The sequence below is a fragment of the Maylandia zebra genome, linkage group LG19 (genome assembly GCF_041146795.1).
Source record: "Maylandia zebra isolate NMK-2024a linkage group LG19, Mzebra_GT3a, whole genome shotgun sequence".
Classification (NCBI taxonomy): domain Eukaryota; kingdom Metazoa; phylum Chordata; class Actinopteri; order Cichliformes; family Cichlidae; genus Maylandia; species Maylandia zebra.
Window position 1 is genome coordinate 18,873,180 of NC_135185.1, and position 21,138 is coordinate 18,894,317.

The 21,138-nt window shown below is 38.8% G+C and overlaps 1 protein-coding gene across 1 annotated transcript in view; it reads right to left on the reverse strand.

The window, feature by feature from the left end:
• galnt16 (UDP-N-acetyl-alpha-D-galactosamine:polypeptide N-acetylgalactosaminyltransferase 16) overlaps nt 1-21,138 on the reverse strand; it is a 38,235-nt gene that overhangs the window by 1,452 nt on the left and 15,645 nt on the right. Inside the window, exons 5-14 of the mRNA XM_024806219.2 lie at nt 21,066-21,131; nt 13,944-14,065; nt 8,457-8,544; nt 8,002-8,086; nt 6,990-7,093; nt 6,133-6,259; nt 5,650-5,742; nt 4,909-4,992; nt 3,037-3,163; nt 2,159-2,275 (exon numbers count right to left, since the gene is read on the reverse strand). Of these exons, the coding sequence (XP_024661987.1) occupies nt 2,159-2,275; nt 3,037-3,163; nt 4,909-4,992; nt 5,650-5,742; nt 6,133-6,259; nt 6,990-7,093; nt 8,002-8,086; nt 8,457-8,544; nt 13,944-14,065; nt 21,066-21,131 (1,013 nt within the window). The remainder of the gene's footprint in view (nt 1-2,158; nt 2,276-3,036; nt 3,164-4,908; nt 4,993-5,649; nt 5,743-6,132; nt 6,260-6,989; nt 7,094-8,001; nt 8,087-8,456; nt 8,545-13,943; nt 14,066-21,065; nt 21,132-21,138) is intronic.

Genomic DNA, 21,138 nt, shown 5'->3' on the forward strand with positions numbered 1-21,138 from the left:
TTGTTATTGCATTTCTCAGAGCTAGACATTAATTCAGAACATCTATTCTCATAAATAACTTAAAATCAAGTAAAGAATCTGGCATTTCAACTACTTATTACTTTTACTTGAATACATGTCATAGAGAATGACTACATTTACTCAGGATTTTAAAAACAAAATATGCAATATCATACCAATAAACTACCCAGTAAATTTGCATAAATTTACAATTGATTCTTTTTGTACACGATTACCTGAGCTTTTTTTTTTAATTACAAGTATAATGCACAGTCATGTGACCCAAGTCTGAGCAGTTCAGCAATATTCTTTTTTCACTAAAACAGTTGCAAAGCTGGTCATTCATTTTGTTCATTTCTTTTTTACAGATGCACTATTCTTGGAGTCAGTTTGCACTGTGACGTTTCAAAACAATCCTAATTTTTCCAGTACTGGGCTTACAGCCCCTCACTTCATACACTGTCTTAAACAAGCCATTTTAGCTACATGGGAGGGGCTACTGGCTTACAAGTAGCGAGGATATACATCAACACTGACATAATACAAAGCCAGGTGTTGACTCCATAAATCGAATATTATTTTCTACCATCACAGTGTGTAAAGCAAATCTGACAAGAAATCTGAAAGGAAAGCCTGCCAGAAACACCTGTCCCTCAGGCAGGATGTCTACAAATCACCAGGCATAACTGGTTCCTTTATTGGGTCACTGAGTAAGTACTCAGAGCTGAACTGACTGCCAAGTACAGATATCAAGAGCCACATGGAGGCTTATTAAAATTTAGAGGTGAATGTGGGGTTAATCTTCAAATCCCAGAGAGAGCGCATCTGTGTATGCACGTGTTATTACACTGTAACTACTAGAAGAGTGTGCTCAGTCAGAACTTTTGTTTAAGGAGGAAATAATATGTCACTGCGCCAATGCATCAATAAACAGGAGACTGTGTAATATGCAGCTGACACTATTATTTTGTGATCTGTTGGCCAGAGAAACTCAGAGTATTTGATTACATTTATTCATTCTGGCCTTGGCTCTAAACAGCTTTTAGACGATCACTGGATCTGATATCGCCTATAAAGCCCTAAACATAATGAAATTCTTTCAGAATTGTTGAAAGATTTGAAAACTGAAAATATCAAAAAGACATTCATGGCAGAAAGGTACAATATTGCCATAAACGATTTCAGACGGTTGTTTAATGTTGATATTTATGTTTTTATAAAGGCTCCATTGTCACTTTATGCCTACAGTGTTAATTATCTTCTGTGCAGCAAAGTCAAAAACACAAGTATTATTTTTCTTTCTCGGGGATTAAAGCATCAGGACAAAGAGACCAAATGTTTCCCACAGCAATAACTGGTTTCTCGTTGATGGGCATCCTCCCAAAAATACTCTCAAAGGACTTCGATGGGCCAGCTGAGAGATGAGAGGAAAGCCTGGCAAGAATCCGGCACATGGTTTGAGTTAATAACTCCCTCTTTAGTGTCATAAATCACCGTGCAGCCAACTCCATTCCCCCTGGGATGCGAGCATTAAATAATCACAAAAAGGAGAACAAGGAAGGAACGGGGTGGGGTCTGAAGTTATGGGAGCATTTGTTCTACTGCATCTATAAAGTCAACTACTCTTATTTGGCAGGATCTGCATCAGTGCAAAACTCAGATTGTCTCAGCCTCCTGGCATCATCGGCAGGCGGGCTGCTGAGCATCTGTGCTGAAACCATCTCTTATGTCCAAATCTTTTATGTTCGACTTCAGGTCTGCGAGTGGCACATCAAGCATGAACAGCTTGATGCCAAAAGTGAAGTAACCTTCTGGAAAACCTAAGACATTAGGTTAACGGTGACTGGCAGCACAAGATTAAAGCATGTCCTGTTTCTTTTCTTAACCCTTAGTCAACACAAAGACAATTGCACAGTGTGTGCTAAATGTCTGGACACCACCAAGCTCAAGATAAATATGCTCACCTATGTTATCCTTTAAAGCTATTACTATAAAGCTTTTTATTGATGAACAGCTAAAGTGTCCCTCACTGACTGCTAGCACAGACTGTTTAATTTGCTATGACTGATCCACAGGCAATAGTAGGAAAAAACGCTTTAGTCCAGTTCTTTATGGCTCTGAAAGTACAATTTGATCAGCTAACAGTATTTCCTCTTACCTGTCTCGGCTCTTTTGTATTGCAGGGCTCCATCTTGACCTTCGACCCCGCTGTGAAAGCAGAAATTGCCAGGCAAAGGTCCTGCTGCCGGATCAGCGGCTCTATTAACTCCCATCTCTGCAAAACACAGAAAATGTATGACTGCTATCATCTGAAGGAAGAATGTGAAATAGACCGGTGGTTCTTAAACTGTGGGGGTGGGCCCCACCGATACAGAGTGGTGCCACTACAGGAATGTTGTGGTGACCATGTTAAAAATATGGAGTTAAATTTAAATGTAGTCTTTAATAATGCACTTTTACTAAACTGGTAAAAATGACACCTGTGCATCAGGCACTTTGCTTCAGTGGGTTATGGATTTCCACTAATACGAATAAGAAATCCAATTTTATGCCCAACTTGTTTATAAAGATGCAGTTCTGGGACAGATTTAATTTAATGGGACCATAAGTGCAAATTCTGCACACTCAAAAAACTCAAGCACACCTTTTAGTTTATTGAATATTTAAAGGAAGGATCTCTTGCATACTTCAAACAATATGTACCAGTGTTTTTTAAGAGCAAGTCAGGCCACATATGGATAATTTAGCAAGCATTACACACACACACACACACACACACACACACACACACACACACACACACACACACACACACACACACACACACACACACACACACAAATATCTACAATTCACTGTTTACAAATTGGGCTGGTGAACAGCAGCATAGAATTTAAAAAGAGTTGCATTTTGCTGAGACAGCTTTAATAGAACTCAATTAGAACCAAAAATGAGAGTGTGCAGGACAGAGTCTGATGTATTTCTAACAATAACTGTGAGCCACAATAAATCGCCCTCTAGTGGCAAAGTCCTGACCTGCGACTGTGGCCTGTTGGCTCCGAGGCCCCTACACTCTGCCAGCCCGAGGCCGTCGGTCCCACGGGTCTCCAGACACAAACCGCCCTGTTTCAACACACTGGACACTGCTTCCTGCTCAGGGACCCTGTAGGGAGCCAAGAGAGAAGAGACAGGCGCAAAGCCAGTGAAAGGTCTTATTTCAACAATAAAGAACAGATGGATTAAACTGAGTAACTGAATTGCAACGCTAAGTAATGTGCATCATTTCAACATGTTCTGAAAACGATATACAGTTACACTCTGAGAGACCAGACTTATTTGGAGCAGATACAGCTGAAGTGGCGAGGGAGTAGCTTGAGAAAAAAAGCTCGTGAGATACAAGCTGATAACCCACTCAGAGGTTCCCACCCAGATCGTTTATATTTAGATGACTGGCTCTGAACTTCGGGGTAATGGCACCTCGAGGGGTTTTGAGATTACTTCAGGGGGGAAAAAAACACGTTTTATCTTAAAGGAAACAGAGCTTGAATGTTATTTCTGCTTCACCAGAGCCTCTTCCAGAGATCAATCAGAAATAAACATAGGTGAAAACATGATGAAAACATTTCCATTTGTTGGATTCTAATGGTGTTTGGAAAAGTCTTTGTCTCTCTTGCATAACAGATAATTCAAACCAGATACTAAAAAGTGATCCACAACAACTTCTATAATGCACTGCATAAATAATGTATATCTCCACTGAAAAATGGATGTTCCCCGTGGAGAGTCTGGCACTATGACTCAGTTTTCATATCCATCTGCTGATGGAAAAAGTTTTTTCTATGATAGTCTTTGACCTCACACATGAGGAAAAAGAATACTAGTTTTCACACTAGATATTTTCCAGTCATTGCCAATCGAATCTGAACTTTATAAGTGCAGAAAATGCAGAAAGTATCGTGCCAGTTAATCTTTTAATATCGACTCCTTTAAGTGTAAGTACAGCAATTAATGAAGCTTATGCATATGTTCAATAAGGGACATCTGCAATCACTCAGCTGTCTGCTTCCTAAGTGTTTGGCTCCTAGTCTATTCTTTACATCACTTCAATTTCTCCACACTGTCAAACTCAATACTAACATGATTATTCATTTTACATCATGGGCCAAGTACAACCTTCTTTGATGTTAAATAGACTGGACCAAAGAAACTCCCCTTTCTGTCAACCTAACTATACCTTAACTAATCATTGTGAAAAAAATAAATTTCTATTGTAGGTAGTAAAAAAAACAAGGATTCTTCTGTCATCAAATAGTTTATTTATTACTTCATTACTTTGGTGTAGTATAAATAACCACAGGGGAGGTTTTTATTATTAGGAAAAGTTGTAAAAGTACAAAGTTTATGACTTCCACTGGGTGGGATTGAAGTCTTGTGTTTGACACTCCTGCTCTTGTCCAATCATTTTCTTACCTGCTTCCTGTGAGCCAATCAGCTTCCATTCTATATACTTTAAATCTCTTTTGTCATTCTGTCTTTCAGGCTCTCGTTTGTGCAACCTGTCTTCTTCCCATCTCTGCCTCACCCGGGTCACTCAGAGCCCCGTCGAAGCCTCCATCTTCATGCTCACCACCACTAGAGTATACTAGAGTCTACTAGACTCCGGGGCTCCTGTCCTAATTCCTGTCACTGATAGGATTCCATTCTGCCTTGATGGATCATCGGCATCTAATTACCAAACAGCTAAACTGAATTCTGTGTCTCAGTAAATTGTGTTCAGTTTTTCCAAATGATTCCTCCTTACTGAAATATTTTTCTGTATGTGATAAAAAAAATGTTGCAAATTGCACTTTAGTTTTTTGTGTTCCAATGCTGTGCCATTGAGGGAGAATTAAACGTTAACCTCGTTACCTCAGCTCGGGATAGACGTTCTCCATGTACCAGCGGAAAGGTTTGCAGTTCAGCTTCCGTCGCAGCGCCAGACGGTCTGTGATACTGCAAGACCAGATAACAAGAATATTTAGGGACAAAGAGAAATAATGTAAAGAAAACATAAAAAAGATAAGGAGGAGAGAATGAGAAAGAAAATGTGGATTTAACCTTGTGAACCTGCCATCAACAGCTTATGGAGTATGAATTACAGACTCAGCTAACACAGGTTTTCTTTAAAATGTTAAACCAGTGTGTGTGGGTGTTTTATTTACTGAGTTTTGTTTTTTTGCTTCTTACTTCTTATATTTTTGCATTTTTACTGGTGTTGGGCCTTTTATACAAAAGGAACAGAACTTGTAGGTCCAACAGATCTGACACTGACAACAGTGTTGAAACTTCATTGTTCTGGTTTCATCTATCAAATGTAAGGGTTTGTTGTCTTAACTGGGCCACCTTGGATTGAGTAACATCATCACAGGCATTTTAAAATTATTTTAACAGAACATACAAATCCCCTGAATAATCTGTAATTAAAATAAATAAATGTTAGTTGAAGTCTCAGTGCATGCAAATTTAAAAATTGGTGTGCAAAGCGTTTTTTTAAAACTTGCGTATAAAACTTGGTACCTTATAAACACCTTGGAAACTCAGGAGACACAGAATCATTGTATTAAATATAAGCAAATATGAGCAAGGAGGATGACATTATAGCAGACAAACCTGCCGAAGGCTTTTCCCTGAGCCGACGGCCTCGCAGAGTAGTAGTACTGTTTATACTCATCCATCCACACTTCAGCAGCCCGACGGGTGTTCCTGCGTGGACAGAGACACAACACCTGCTCAGACACAGTAATGACAGCGCTGCCAGCATTCCTGCAGCCAGCTTTAATGACAGCGCTATGCTTCTGGAGTCTTCATACGTCAGCTATTTACTGCAGCTCCTCTACAAATATTATTATTAAGAACAATGATGTAAAATAAGGAGCTCTGCGGATGCTTTCATAGTTCTCTTACACACTCATCTCTCACTCACGCTTGGGTCAAGATGTGTGAAAAGTGTGAGTTTGCCTGGCGAAGCATTTAACTTCACACTGAGTGGAGCTGAATCATGTGACATTTGAGATTTTAGGGCGAACAACAAGCGAAAGGTCATTCTGTTGTTTCCGTGTTAATAACTGTCATCAGTTAGACCAGCCTACTCACTTAATGTAGGTAAGAGCGTTGCCCTCTGGGAAATCGTACGGGTGCCGTTTCCTGAACACGTGACCCACGCGGCTGCAGGGAAGAATCTCCAGACTTCCTCCGCACAGCCACACCCGGAAAGAAAGCTCTGCAAAAGGAAAGATGCAGTGGTTGAGTCCAAAAATGCAGGCGTACCACTGAAGACGTGCCTGTCATTTTGTCAGTCTCTCCTAGAATTAATGCCCTGATGTGTGTCATTCCAATATCAGTGCAGTACGCCTGCTACTGTTTCCTGTAGCAGATGGCTGTTAGCTGTAAATCATCAGAATGAAAGCAGTCATAGTGGATCATTCAAATTCCAGGGACATATTTAGCATTTTGGAGATGATTCAAAAGAGCCAGGCATGCAGACTTAACACATGAAATCGTTTTATGGGAAACGGCTTCGTATTTTACAAAATAAATTGCACTAAATTGACACAAACATTATCTTCTTTAATATGTGATTAAATTATTTTTGTTAGAAAACCTTGTAAACATAGGACTTAGTATTTATTTTAGACTGAATGAGAAAATTATTCATAAACATTATGGCTTTTATTTTGGTAAGTACATGTGCTAACTCTGATCCTCCTACTTTCCTGCTCCTGGCCAACATTAGGTAATTGTAAATGTCATCAATTAACATAAACTTGTTAGGAATCCTTCATCTTGAATAAAGTTGGGAATATTTACATTGTTGGAGTCTGGTAAGTCTTTGCCAGCAGAGTAAGGCTTAGTTTTATTTAAAGACATTTGGTGTGGGATGCGTGTGGAGGATGATATGATAATAAAAGTCATCTGATTCAAGTAGGGTTAGAAATCATCGATGATCTCACCAAAGTTCTCCCCTCCCCAGATGTCCATGTGGGTGTCATACTGGCCGAGGTGGTTGAACCAACTCCTGTCCATGACGAAGATCCCACCAGCGATGACGGGAGTCCTGCAGAGTGGAGGAAGGGAAGGAGTTACAAATCTTCACTTGCACGCTTATTCATGCAGACCTCATCAGAATCACCAGAAGGGAATATTTTCCAGAAAGAAACAACAAATCAAAGGAGCTTAAAGTTGTATTTTGCTCAGCAGATGTTATGCATTAACTACTTTGCTGCGATTTGGACGTGTTTTAGGGGGAAAACACACCACAAAAGGACTGCAAATACCAACATAGAAAGGACCTGACTATGACGATTTATCTTGAACTTTTTGAGAGTAAGCTATGGCTCTCTATTTTAACTTTAGTCTAATCCAAGAACCAAAACTGACATATTAATCCATGATGTGTCATTCACATACAATATACAGTCTCTGGCCATTTTATAAGTCACATCTTGCTGGTACTGGGGTTGGATTCTATTTATCCCTCAGAGCTGCCTTAATTTTCTTATGGCACAGATACAATAAGGTGCTGGAAACATTCCTCAGAGATTCTGGTCGATGTTGAAATGACAGCATTGCACAGTTGCGGCACATTTGCCATCATGTGACTCTCCTTTTCCACCACAGGCGGCTATTTGAGTACAGTGTCATCTTCAAGAAACCAGTCTGAGATGATTTGAGCTTTGTGACTTTGGGTTCATCTATCATGCTTAAAGTCACTGAAATCACTTTTCCTCCCCATTCTGATGCTTGGTTTGAACTTCAGGGGGTCATCTTGACCATCTAAGTCTCTAAACGCATGGAGTTGCTTTCATATTGGTGGATTGGTGGCATTAATGAGTAGTTGAACACATATGTCTATGATATCTAATGAAGTGGTCTGTGAGGGTACAATGCACGTATAATGCATAAGAGAATGTTCCAGGTATGAGTCAAAGCATATTATCACACTAAATATCATTGTAGACATACCTTATTGCCTGAGTGGGGTCACTTCTTGCCATCTTTTGCTCAATGGGAATCTGCTCCCACTTGAAGTGGAGACTCCAGTCAAATCCTGACAAAAAGAAAAGCATGGGGGAAGCAAAAGTTCAGCTCTCATCTTCAAATTTATATTCCTGTTGTCTAGACATGAGTCCAAAGCAGACAAGATGACAGATATTCTGGCTGGACTCAGTTGCATGATTTCACCTAATATACTGGCCTGAATTTAATATCAATCGTAGCCTTACATCTGTGGAAAAACTCTCTTCTATAAATCACTGCTTTTCAATAAAACAATGAAATATTTAAACCTCAGTCATTGTTCAGTCATAGGCATTGAATTCTGTCAGGAATCATGATGTCATGTCACAAAGGTTTGTTAAACCTGCAGATCTCTGTGTGATCAACTACCACTGTGTATGATCTGTTTATTACGCCCTGACCTCCTCTCAGGTCAGCAGAGGCAGCCAAGTAGGCAAAGTTATCCAGGCTGATGACGTCGATGATGGGGCTGACCACTCTTGTATGATCCTGCATGGGAGGAGAACACAATGACATGTTATTTTAAATTAATTCTATTATTAAATTTTTAAATACTATTTGTTTAATTTATTTCAACAAATAGGGATGGATTTAAGTTTTAAAAAATACTTGAAAAAACACTGACTTTCAGTTGAAGAATAAAACATATTTAAACCTTTGCTTTTCTAACTTCAGGTTTTTCTTTATAATTTCCAGCCTCTGATCACATAAAAATAAGAATAATGCTAAGAAACAAATTAAATAGAGCAAGAACATTTCATAAAATTGTATCCTTATTAGTAGAAAGAAGCTATTTGTTTTAATCGAATAATTTTTCTGTAAGAACTGTGTACGGTACTCTAAACTTGCATGTAAGCTCTGATTATTCTTTTGATGTGAATAATAACAAGCACGTACTGATTACTTTTGAAGAACATAAGCTGAGTATCCCTAACCTTCCCATTAAGCCCTCAAATCTGACCGTCAGCTGCAGATCCAACACAAACTCTAAAAGACAGAACTGCTGATTGGTTTGTGCGTACTCGAGCGTGTATGTGCTGCCTGCATCTGTCTGTGAATGGGTGCCAGTGTCCATGTAGACAAACAGCTTATAGCTCGGGACAATCCAAATGAGTGTTTCCAATTAGAACCGTCCATCTCTTTATCAGAGATTGAACCCGCTGTGAACTCTGTGCTTGTTGCGCTGAAGAGTGCGGGGGAAGAACGAGTGTGAAAAGCCACTCTGCCAGAGAGCAATTTAAAATGTGATGCTCTCAACAGTTTTAAGCAATGGACATTTATTGGGCTTTCAATGAGTCTCTGTGATTTGGTAATGCATAAAGTGGCTGCACTTCCAAAATCAATGTCACCTTTTTTCTGTGTTTGAATTTACGACACAGTACTCTGCCGGTAAAATAGTATTTGTTAACTGAAACAGGTGTGTGTGTTATTCTGTTAAAATGTGCTATCAACATATTAACATCATGCCAGCTGGTGCTACACAGCTATCCACCATAATTAGTGTGATAACCAGCTAGCCCTGTCCTGTCTCCTAATACCATTTTGTATTTTACAGAACCAAAATGAGACACAATAATACAAAAATGTGTTGTCAGTCCAAACATTTCTTTCATAGTCTATGATTCTGATCTCTGTCAATCATATTGAGGAACGGACAGGCGACGAATTCACAATACGCTCTTGCCATTTGATATGTCAGGATCTCTGTTTCTTCACTTTATCACCCAGGAATGCTATCAGTCTATGGCTACGTTCACACTGCAGGTCTTAATGCTCAGTTCCAATTTTTTGATCAAATCTGATTTTTTGATCAAATCCGATTTTTTTGTCGGCTTGTTCACATCAGATATGTATCGGACTCAGTACCACATACGAAAATGATCCAGATCGGATTTGAAAATATCAGATTTGTGCCGTTTACACTGACATACCATGATCGGATATGGGTCGCATAGGGTCAGAAAAGTTGGATTTGATGCGCTTTCGCCTGCAGTGTGAACGTAGCCTTTGAGTAATGAAACTCAGACAATTCATGCTGCGGTAAAACATGTTTTAACCCCCCATATATATTAGACTTTTCCTTCAGAGCATTACAATTATTCTTTATGATTTAATAATTTAGTTAAAGAAACTGTGCCAGTGAAGATGAAAACAAGCAAGGTAAAGTGACCACATAAGATTAGCCAGACAATTATTTGAATCATGTTCCCTTTACATTTGTCAGTGAGAAGCTCATTGCTGCACATTAGCAACATTTGAATTACGCTGTTACGCCTGCTGGTTTTAATTAACAAAGGAAAAGCATAATTAAGTTAAAACAGAGAAGATTATTATTCATCATTATTTCTGCCCCCCAGAGGCTTTAATAAAACCAGGGTTTGGTCTCTGGGACACGAACAAATGCAAGGCGGAGTGCAGTTGAACTCTGGGGCTGGTAAATTATCACTGAGGCCGGCACTCTCATGAGCTAAAAGATTGTAATGCAAGCTGGATGAGTCACAGCTGTCCAAAGCCAAAGAAACACAAACAAGTTTTGCGCACACCCACAATGTGTCGAGTCTTGTGATTATAAACTGTGAGGTTTGCACTGAAGAAACATGATATGTGGCTTGACTATATAGCTTGTAGCTTCATTTGTCCTGCATGCAGGTTCTGAATGGGTGCTCTTTTTCTGCTGTACTTTCTAAACTAACAGAAGACTTTTGTCCTTCAGCAAAATAAAGCCCTATTTTATTTCTTGCAGATAAACACTTAGTCTTCTTTTCAAGGAAGGCCAAGGGGACAGGGATGCATCTATGGATATCAGTCTTTTTGTGAGATATACTACTTTTCTTGCCAAGAATTAAATTTGAAGACTGTTAGAGTACTCATGTCTATGCGTTTAATATCAGAGTAGAGTCAGGAGATTCTAACCTCAGCTTAGCATGAAGGTTAAAGAAAAAAAGCTGGAAAAACTATTCAAATCCCAAAGAGAACATCTTAAGCACATCTTTGAGGAGAAAAAGGGTCAAACATGTAATCTACATGGATTTTATCCCTAGCTAGATGTTTTTTAGTCTTCATGTTTTAGCTTTTCCACTGAACTCTTGGCAAGAAATTAGTCAGTCCTTTATCGGGGAAATGAGCACATATGGTGGACATCAGAATTGTCCTCCCTGTGTCTCTCTGTGCCCTAATTTAATCTGATTAATAAACAGTAGCCCAGAGTTTTTCAAACTTGAGGAACTCCTCGATTGTGGTCATAACGAACAATGGTAGGTTGTTGAAACTCACGCATTACAGTATATAGTGGAAGAACTCTCCTAAAGGCTGAAATTTTGCTTTTTGATTTTGCATAGGATCCAGATGTGTGAAGTTTGCTGGGTTTTTTTGTTTTGTTTTGTTTTTTATATCCAGCTGTGTGGAATGGAGATTTTAGATGCACCCGGATGAAGTAGATGGAACTCAAACACAAAGTGGGCATTTAATGCAGCGGCTTAGTGTCCAGAGTTCAAAATCCAAAAATCCACAAGGAGCAAAGCCAGGGGATCCAAATATCAGAAATGACCAGGAAAACAAAGTCAGGAAAAAAAGGGAATACACGGTTAAGAAACACACAGCTACATGGATGACATGACAAAAGTAGACTGAGACAACATATACACAGCTGATAATGAGGGAAGTGCAAATAGGTGGGGACTATACACATTTAATCAAGACAATGAACAGGGGAAGTAAACTAGACAAGATACAGAAGACCAAAGAGCTACCAGAGTAAAACAGGAAATAAGATGAAAAATGAACAGAGAACTAAGATTAACTTGGGGAGCGGTGAAAGACAGTCTTCAGCATAAAAGAAAGATCATACGCGTGTTCTCATTAGGATAGGGATTTGTGTTGATGTGTGCCAGTGTAGCCTATGCCTCCAACATGCAAACATTTGACCAACAACATGCAATTAATTTGCATGAATGTAATGTCTTTGATATGCTGCTTAGAGATGGTGGTGACTCTCAAAGCAGAGACAGTGAGACCCCATTGAGCATTGATGAGAAAACTGATAAGGAATTGAATTGATGGGAATTTCAATAGTGGAATCGGAATGATTAAATTCTTATCAATTCCCATCCCTAGTAGCTAGTAAAAAGAACCTAATCCAAAGAGAATCCAAAATGCAAAACTCAAATGACATAACATATACAGAGGACACAGGAGAGAAGTAATAAATATAACACAAGGATCTTTGTTATGTCCTTTGGAAGTAGGAAAGCACACCACTGAAACAAATGTTATTGTCAACCTCACAGGTATACTGTAATTAGGTGAATAAGAAAATTCACTGGGTACCAGTTGAGCTTGCTGGTTGGGCAGGAGCCCATATGCTATACAGCTGAAATACAGGAGCCTGGGTTCAGGTTTGGAACCCTTTGCTGAGTGTCGCCCTGTGCTCTTTCCTGTCTTTCCTGTCTTCTCTGTGTTGTCACATAAAGGCAAAAATACCCCAAAAAGAAAATTCGAGATGCCAGATATCTTGTATAGTAAAACAACAAGCCACAAGTTGAGAAAAGTATTGATATTTCTTCTTTTCTCAACTCTTTTCTTGTACTGTAGCCTGGAGAAGCAAGCATGCTGCTAAAATGCCAAGCAGGAAGAAAATTAAGAAACAGTGCATTGCTGACGGGGAAGAAACTGCAGGAGCTACATCACAGTGTCACACATTAGTGCGAGTCATGAACATGAGAAAGGTGATTACTAAGAGAAATGTGAAATGAAACAGCTCCTGCTGACTAGAGTCATTGGGACAGCCTGAGATTGGTGCGGGGGGGCATCAGCAGTTGTTCTCAACCATAACCAGTCACAGTCACAGGATGCTAATAATGTCAGGGCAGGGAGGAGACAGTCACAGCAGGTGATGAATTTCTTTCCGCAACTATATCAATACACTCACTTTATAGGAATTAAACATTCATCTCTGCACACGATTTTGTGCCGCTCTGTATTTCCATTCTCTGTGTACCTCACTTGTGTGACTTTGTGAGAAAAAGAAAGCAGACTGGAACAGAAACAGTGAGTGCTTACTGCTGAAATGTCCAAGAAAGCTCACATGGAAATACCACCAGTATTTTAAATAAATAAATAAATCCACCACATAATGAAGACTGGCTGGCATCGCATCATATTTTGAAGTGTAAAACACTTGCGGCCGGATGTGACAGTACTATAGTGCTCCTGATGGACGGCCTAATTATTTTTTTAAGAGGCAGTGAATCAGGAAAATCTGTCATTAACAAAGAGTGTTATTGATTTAAAGACAATGCTGTAAGAATAAATGCAATAACAGTCCACGGCACCACAGCTGCTACACAAAGCAGCCAACTCAACCAAACCACTCCCTCATTATCCCATTCAGAGTTTCCTCTATAGCGGAGACTCAGTTGTGAGAAGCTAATTAGGATTTTGGTCACTCAGTAATCATCATCATCTTGTCTCATTAAAGTCAGCTCCCAAGTGTCACTGACCAATGTGTTAAGCAAATAAGAAAAAATGAACCCAAATCAGGCAGAGACAACTATATATAGCACAATTTCAGTGAACTATATGAAGTGATTTCATGCAAAGGACAGAGTGGAAAACAGCCTGAGGAGGAAAAACCCACCAAACTTTTTCCAGCTGCGGCAGAGCAGCGTGTGACATCTGCTATAGTCTGACTTGAATCTTAGCTGAACAAATTGAGTGTTTATTTAACAACACGCAGTGCCAACATATTGCATCACAGTCAATAAAATCTACCACGGAGAAGAAAATAAATGTTCCGCCTCCAAGCATATGCATGAGGTTGTGCGTGTGGATATGTGCAGCATGCATTTAAGTGTCTGACTAAGTGTGTGTGTGAGCATGTGCGATTGTACCTCCTTGACTCTCTGTATCATAGGCTGCAGCCAGTCAGTGTTGACCTCACAGTGGCTGTCCAGAAAGGTCAAGATCGAAGCAGAGGCCGTGTTGGCTCCTCGCACGCGTGATCGGATCAGACCTGAAGGAAACACATGACACTGAAGTCTCAAACTGCTCAGATGGACACAGTTTTATTAAACTGATGCTGTTTAATGCAAGTGTTGTTTTCAAGACTCTGATCCTTAAAAGAAATCTCTGGAAATCACATTTTCTGGTGACATCTTGGGTCACTTTTAAAAATGCTTTATATTGATCTAAGATGTCATAGTCATTTTTTTTGTCGACAATAACTATTCTTCAGTCTGTGGACAGCTATTAATCACTCTAGTAGCCGTTCTGAATGAGCTTTAGGAGAATTGATATCTGCAAAAGTCTGTATCTCTGAAACCGAGATGGTTATAATTACAAACTCCTTTGTTTCCTCCTCATGTCATCATGTTCTGGATGTTCCTCACTCACACGGTCATGACATTTACATCTAAAATAACTGTATCAAACTGATTTAAAAAATGGCTGAAAGTATTTTAATCTTTCTCATCCATTGCACATTACAAATAAGCAACACTGCACCCTGTTATTTGAAAAGACTTAAAAGACCATTTTGAGGAAATACAGTATGTTTAAAGACTTTTCTTAAGGAGAGACGACATTTTACCAAATAAAAGAGACCCTAGAATGAACATGGATGAAAAAATAGTGGTTTTGTGTAACATTCTTCTGGTTGGAACCTCTTATTCGTGAATAGACAGAAGGGATATAAATGTGATGGAAAACCTGATGTATTCCTTGAGATATAAAGTGAACTGCCCTCTTAAATGGACAAAATGAATCACCATCACTAAGATGGTGAGTCATTTCAAGGATGAGGTTGCCCTCATATCTGGATCTGCATAAATTGAACAACACAGACACAAAGTCACCCTACTTAGGTCTCGTGATTTTTTCCCCTTCTTCCTTTATTTTATATAATATCTCACACAAAATTGGAGAAATCTCTGTGTGCAAGAACTAGCTAAAAAGTCAATATTTGATGGCCATGATCTCCAGGCCCTCGGGCAGCACTGTGTTAAAACAAAAGTTGTGGTTTTGTCATAGAAATCACTGCTTAGGCTCAGGAACACTTCCAGAAATCAGCATCTGTGAACACAGTTTGTTGTTTCATCCACAAATGCAGGTATAGCTCTATGATACAAAGAAGAAGCCATAATTGAACATGATCCAGAAATGCTGCTGTCTTCTTTGGGCCAAAGCGAATTTAAAATGGACTGAGTGGAAAACTGTTCTGCAGTGCCAAACCACTTTATTTATTACAACAGCATGGCTTCATAGCAGAACTGTCTGGGCGCTGACCTGGCCTGCCTGCAGTTTTTCTAGATTGTTGCATTGTAATTGACAGTTGACAGAAAAAGCATTGGCTTCTTCTTCTTTATTAAATTGGTGCTATATGATAAAATATGATGATGATAATCACCTTCATCCATGTTTCTGGAATACATACTGTACGTTTGACTTAAGCTGGACAAGCAAGTAGAGAATAAACAGCCTCTAGAATTGACATTAGTTATTTGGATTTATCTAAAGTAGATCCCAGAACTTGTCTCACTCCCGTCAGCGACGCCGAGGGAAAAACCTACTTTAAAAGAGTTCACATTTAAGGCAGACTCGCTGGAAGCACGGGGGCACTGAAAACAGTTTTCTTTTTCACCAAGTACGCCTCCAGTTACGGTAATATCTGGATATGTGGAAAAGGTTAATTGTCTTTGATATTTATGCAGCATCCATAAACAGATCGAGCTCGTTATCTTAAGAGTTTTGTCAAAGATTGTTAAAATAACACAAATTTATTAAATGCTTTTTGTTTTTAATAGAACAAGAGTTCCAGAACTTAATTCTGAGCTGATCATGAATAACCTGAGTGTTTCAAGAGGAGGTTGTTTCTCTGAATAATTCAAAGGATGATTTTCAGAATTATCACCTTTCTTTTGTAACAGAGAAGAAGAAAAGAAGAAAAACATTCACCGTCCTTATTGCTAATACAAAGATCAACTGCCTTAGTTCTTAATTAATTCTGCTGGAAACATTTCTCAGAGATATTTTGATCCTTGTTGATATGATAGCATTACACCGTTGCCGTTTGCACATACACGATGGGAATCTCCATTTCCATCACATCCTATATATAATCTATTGAGATCTGGTGACTGTGGAGGTCATTTTTAAACTCATTTTCATTATCAAGAAACCAAGAAAGGATCTGAGCTTTGTCACATGGTGCACTTTCTTGTTGGTAGCAGGTATCAGAAGATACACTGTGATCATAAAGGTTAAGGTGGATGTGGTCAGCCATAATACTCAGGTAGGCTGTGGCATTTAAACAATAATGAGCTGAGAGTGTGCCAAGAAAATATCCCTCACTCCATCACACCTTCACTGCCAGCTTGAACCACTGATACAAGGCAGGATAGACCCATGCTTTTACGTTGATGAGTCAAATTATGACCCTATCATCCGACTGTTGCACCTGAAATTGAGACTCTTCAGACCAAGCGACATTTTTCCAGTCTTCTGTTGTCCAATTTTGGCAATCTTGTGCACATTATAGCCTCAATTTCCTGCACCAGTGTGCTCTTCTGCATAGCTTGGTTGTTACTTCCCAAAGGCTTGAAGCTTTTTTGTCACCCAGAGAACTACTGCTCACTGGTTGTTTTCTCTTTTCCTGATCATTCTCTGCATGTGGGAAAGTTCAAATAGATCAAAAGTTTCTGAAATACTCAAAAAAATCAAGTTTCTTCCTCATTCTGATGCATGACGTTTGACAGAAGCTTCATGAGAATAAGCAGTGCTCAGTTTAAGGCACATCATTTACACAAACACAACCTTTGTTTTACCAATGAATGAGCTTGAATCACACCAGTTCACATTTCATCCTTCCCCAGTATAACCTAAGTGACATTTGAGAGTAGGATTGCGCGCCTGGTCAGTTAAGGCACTTCACCTCTTAGGGAGAAACAGTAATTTATCTGGTGCTGTGTTTCGGGCCACCTACCAAATGTCAGGCCAATAGATTACTCATCTGTGTGCTTTTAGTTTACACCAACACACGATGAAAAAACTGCATATTAAGCTGCTAAATGTAATGTATGTAATCTATCTAGCAATGTGAAAAATTCCTTAATTTACAGAACATGCTACATATTAGATACACACTGGCTATTCCACAGTTCTCACCCATGATAGCAAAGACTTCCTGCTCGTGCTTGTTTGGTGTAATTGTGGGTACATTTAATGCTTCAGTGCCTGATGACCTTTGGCAGCAGTTTGACGCATTAAAGCAGAGAAAGTCAATGATGCCTGAAGGTGTGAAGCCATTAAGAGCTGAAAATCAATCCAGTCACAAGGACAGGGACTATTTGCTTTTACCGTTTTCAGTAAACTCTCAGAGAGCTGTATTTTGCTGGGTCATCCTGTTTAAAAAAACTTCTTGCGTATTTCTACACGAGAAAGCCTATGAAAAAGATAGATTAAGATTAAGCTTATTATAATTTGTGGACGTGGGTTTTAAGGGTGGCAGTAAAGAAAGCTAAACTTGGGCTTGTGGACTGTTGCTGCCGGACATTAACAGCATGTGGCCCAAAAAATGTGTTCTCCTGTGAGTGCAAGAACCTGAGAAAAATGGATTATCAAACAGTAACACTACTTATTTTAGCTTTAAGTTCAGCCGAACTTCCCTGATTTGGAGCACGAATCTCATTTTGGTTCAAATTAATCTCAAATAGACCAGCACACCATTCAGTAATGGCACATAAAACAGTATCTTCAAATTAAGTGTGAAGAAATTTGCAAAAATGGGATTTCTTAAGAGAAAAAACCACTTGCATTTCCCACATTCAGTCTACTGTCATCAAAAACCAATGCTAAAATGAAACGAGTTGGTACAGTCGTTGGTTATACCAGCTTACGTGGTGGGTCACTGGAAAGGCTGTTAGTAAGAAGCTAGAAAACCTGACAATGATTCAGACCTGAGGCCTGGATAAAATGAGCCCACATCTATTTCTAACAGCGTGCTATACAAATGTTTCCTGGTTAGAAACACAGTAAAAAAAAACTGTACCCTGCATTTCCACAATTTCCACGCAGTGGGCTAGACTGATCCCTTTGACAGACTAATCATTGTGTTTGACATCCTAGAGTTAGAGAATAAAAATCATTCAGGTGCCTGTGAAGGAGCGATCGAACAATAAAGTGAGTGGTTCTAATAAGTACTGCCACAGAATTTAGTCAAATGAAAGGTGTGAGAGGGCAGAAAAAAAGAGATCAAACTGTAAGGCATGCAGATAAATCCAGAAACATGGATTTACACTTACATGTGACACAATTAATAATATTAATGATATATAAGTCTATGCTTCTACAAAAATTACCATAACTGTCTATTTGCCTTAGACTCGCATATGTTGATTGTTTTATGTTTATGTAGGATCAGATTTTATGTTGATTTTTGAGTTTTGAGCTTTTAGTCAATATATTGTAGTTATGATTTCTTTTTAGGTCTTTCTAATATTTTAGTGTCTTAAGTTTTGAGTCTTATGTTTTGTCAGTTTTCTTTTTTTAACGTCATATTATTTTAACAATATTTTGCCTCAGTTTTCTTCAGTTTTGGTCTCTGTTTAGTTTTTCTGGATTTCTGAACAACTTTCAAGATGTTTTACTGTTTTCGTGTTAGTTTTTAACCTGTCTGCAGTTACCTACACTATACTGACCACCTCTAGCCGTGCATTTTGCCTCTACAAACATCTGTGAAAGAATGGATCATTCTAAATAGCACGCCAAATTCTAGTGTCGTAGGAAGCTACTTTTGTGACGAGTCAACTTGTTGAATTTCTTCCCTCGCAGATATTCCTTCATCAACTGTAAGTGATATTACTGAAAAGCAGAAGTGTTCAAGAACCACAGGAACTCAATCAGGAAGTGGCAGACCACATAAAGCTACAGAGCGGGGTCAGTGAGCTATGAAACATATAGTGCACTAAAGGCGCCCCCGTGCTGCTGACAAGGTAACTGCAGAGTTACATACCACCTCTGGCAGAGAAACAGTGCACTGGGAGCTTCAGGGTGTGGCTTCTACATGTCCAAGCAGCTCCCAGTACTCCATACAGCGTATCAGCTGTCAGTAGGTATACAGTGGATAATAAAGTATTTTTAAATGTTTATTTCTTTGGTCACACTTACATTCTTTAGATCATTAAACAAATGTTAACACTAGACTAAGATAACCTGCGTAAATACAAAATATAAAGGATTATTTAATTTATTAATGGAAACAAAATGCCCTTTATGAGAAAGTAATTGTACCCTAGACCAAATAACTGGTTCTACTCATCCTCAAGCATGTGTGATAACTGGAAATGACACTTTCACATCACTGTGGAGGACTTTTGGCCCACTCTTCTTTACATAATTGCTTTAATTTAGTCAGATTGGAGGGTTTTTGAGAATGAATGGTCTTTTTAGGTCATGCCAAATGATGTCAATTGGACTTAAGTCTGGACTGGACTTTGACTAGGCCACTTCAAAGCCTTCATTTTGTTTTTTTAAGCCATTTAGAAGTGGACTTTGGATGGTTTCCTTGGATTATAGCTCGAGCTTCCAAGCACAATCTCATAACCGGATATTTTACTTCAAACTTTCTGGATGAGTCAGCGATGCGTTTTGCTGAGAAAGTTCACCACTCTTCCATGTTTTATCCATTTGCCATGGAAATGGATTTGTAACCCTTTCCAGACTGATAGAAGTCAATGACTTTGTTTCTCAGCTGTTTCTTTAGATCGTGGCACCATGAGTTGCTTTTTGAGGTCTTTTAGCCTCCTACACTTTGTCAGACAGGGTTTGATTTAAATGATTTTGGGATTTAATCTGGCAGTACTCAGGCCTGGCTGCGGGTACTGAAATTGGACTCATCTTTCCAAAAAATGTGGTTAATCACTGTTAATTCATGATTTAACATAGGGCCAGGTTTGCACAGCTTTTTCTTCCTCTTAATAAATGAAATCATTATTTAAAATCTATTTTTTGTATTTACTCAAGTTATCTTTGCCTACTATTATAATTTGCTTGATGCTCTGAAAAACATAAGTAAGACTAATAAGCAAAAAAACTAAGAAATCAGGAGGAGGCGAGTGTAGATCCTGTCATCATTTTTCATGCTGTCTGTGGATGTTCCTGTTTCTTCTTGTCAAGGTCATTATAATTAACTAAACCCACGGTAAAAACAAAAACTAGGAGTGAAAAACAGATTTTAGTTTAGTCAACTAAAATTTATTTTTCACTCCTAGTTTCACACACTTTCACACAACACACTAAAGTAAAATAAAAATACAGAAGAAATATCTTTAGTTTTAGGGGTTTTTTGGTAAAAAATAAATCATTGACACGTTTATTGAGACATACTATAATAATTAGAAAGACTAAAAGTAACACTGAAACTGTTAATAAAAAACAATAAAAACCAGAAACTCACTCAGTAAACAAACTGAAACTAAACAAAATTAAAAATAAATAAATCTATAATAACTCTGCTTCTTCTGTGTCCTTGCATTTATTCCCTGGCTCTTTGTGTTTATCCTTTTGGATGCTGTCAGTTTCTTGTGTATTCTTACAATTTGGCCTCATCCATCAGCAATTACAAGCCCACTTTTTCCTGTGACAATCGCTTTTTTAAGCATTTTCTGTTTTTCACTGTGTTGTCAGATGTTATTGACTAAATTATTAATTAGCTCTCATTACATAATTTTTTTTCCTTTTACATAAAATGACTGAAACAACAGCTGTTCATATCTTTTTGGTCTGTTTCTGTTTTCCACTTGATTTGTTTTTTCCACTCCAGTATTTTTGGACACACATTTTCAGTGACTATCTGCTGTCATGTGAAGCATTTTTACCATCTTCGCCTTCACTTGTCTTTCTATGAGTTATTCCTTTAAAAAAAGCCACACAAAATACATCCCCTTTTCAGTCCAATATCTTTTCCATTAAGTCATTTTCCCCCCTTCCCATCGTTCCCCTTGTCCCCGCACACTCACCCTCTCTCCTGCCGTTCCTCAGGCAGCGCACTTTGGGGATCTGAGTGAGCAGCTGGCAGTCCTCAGCTGGGGG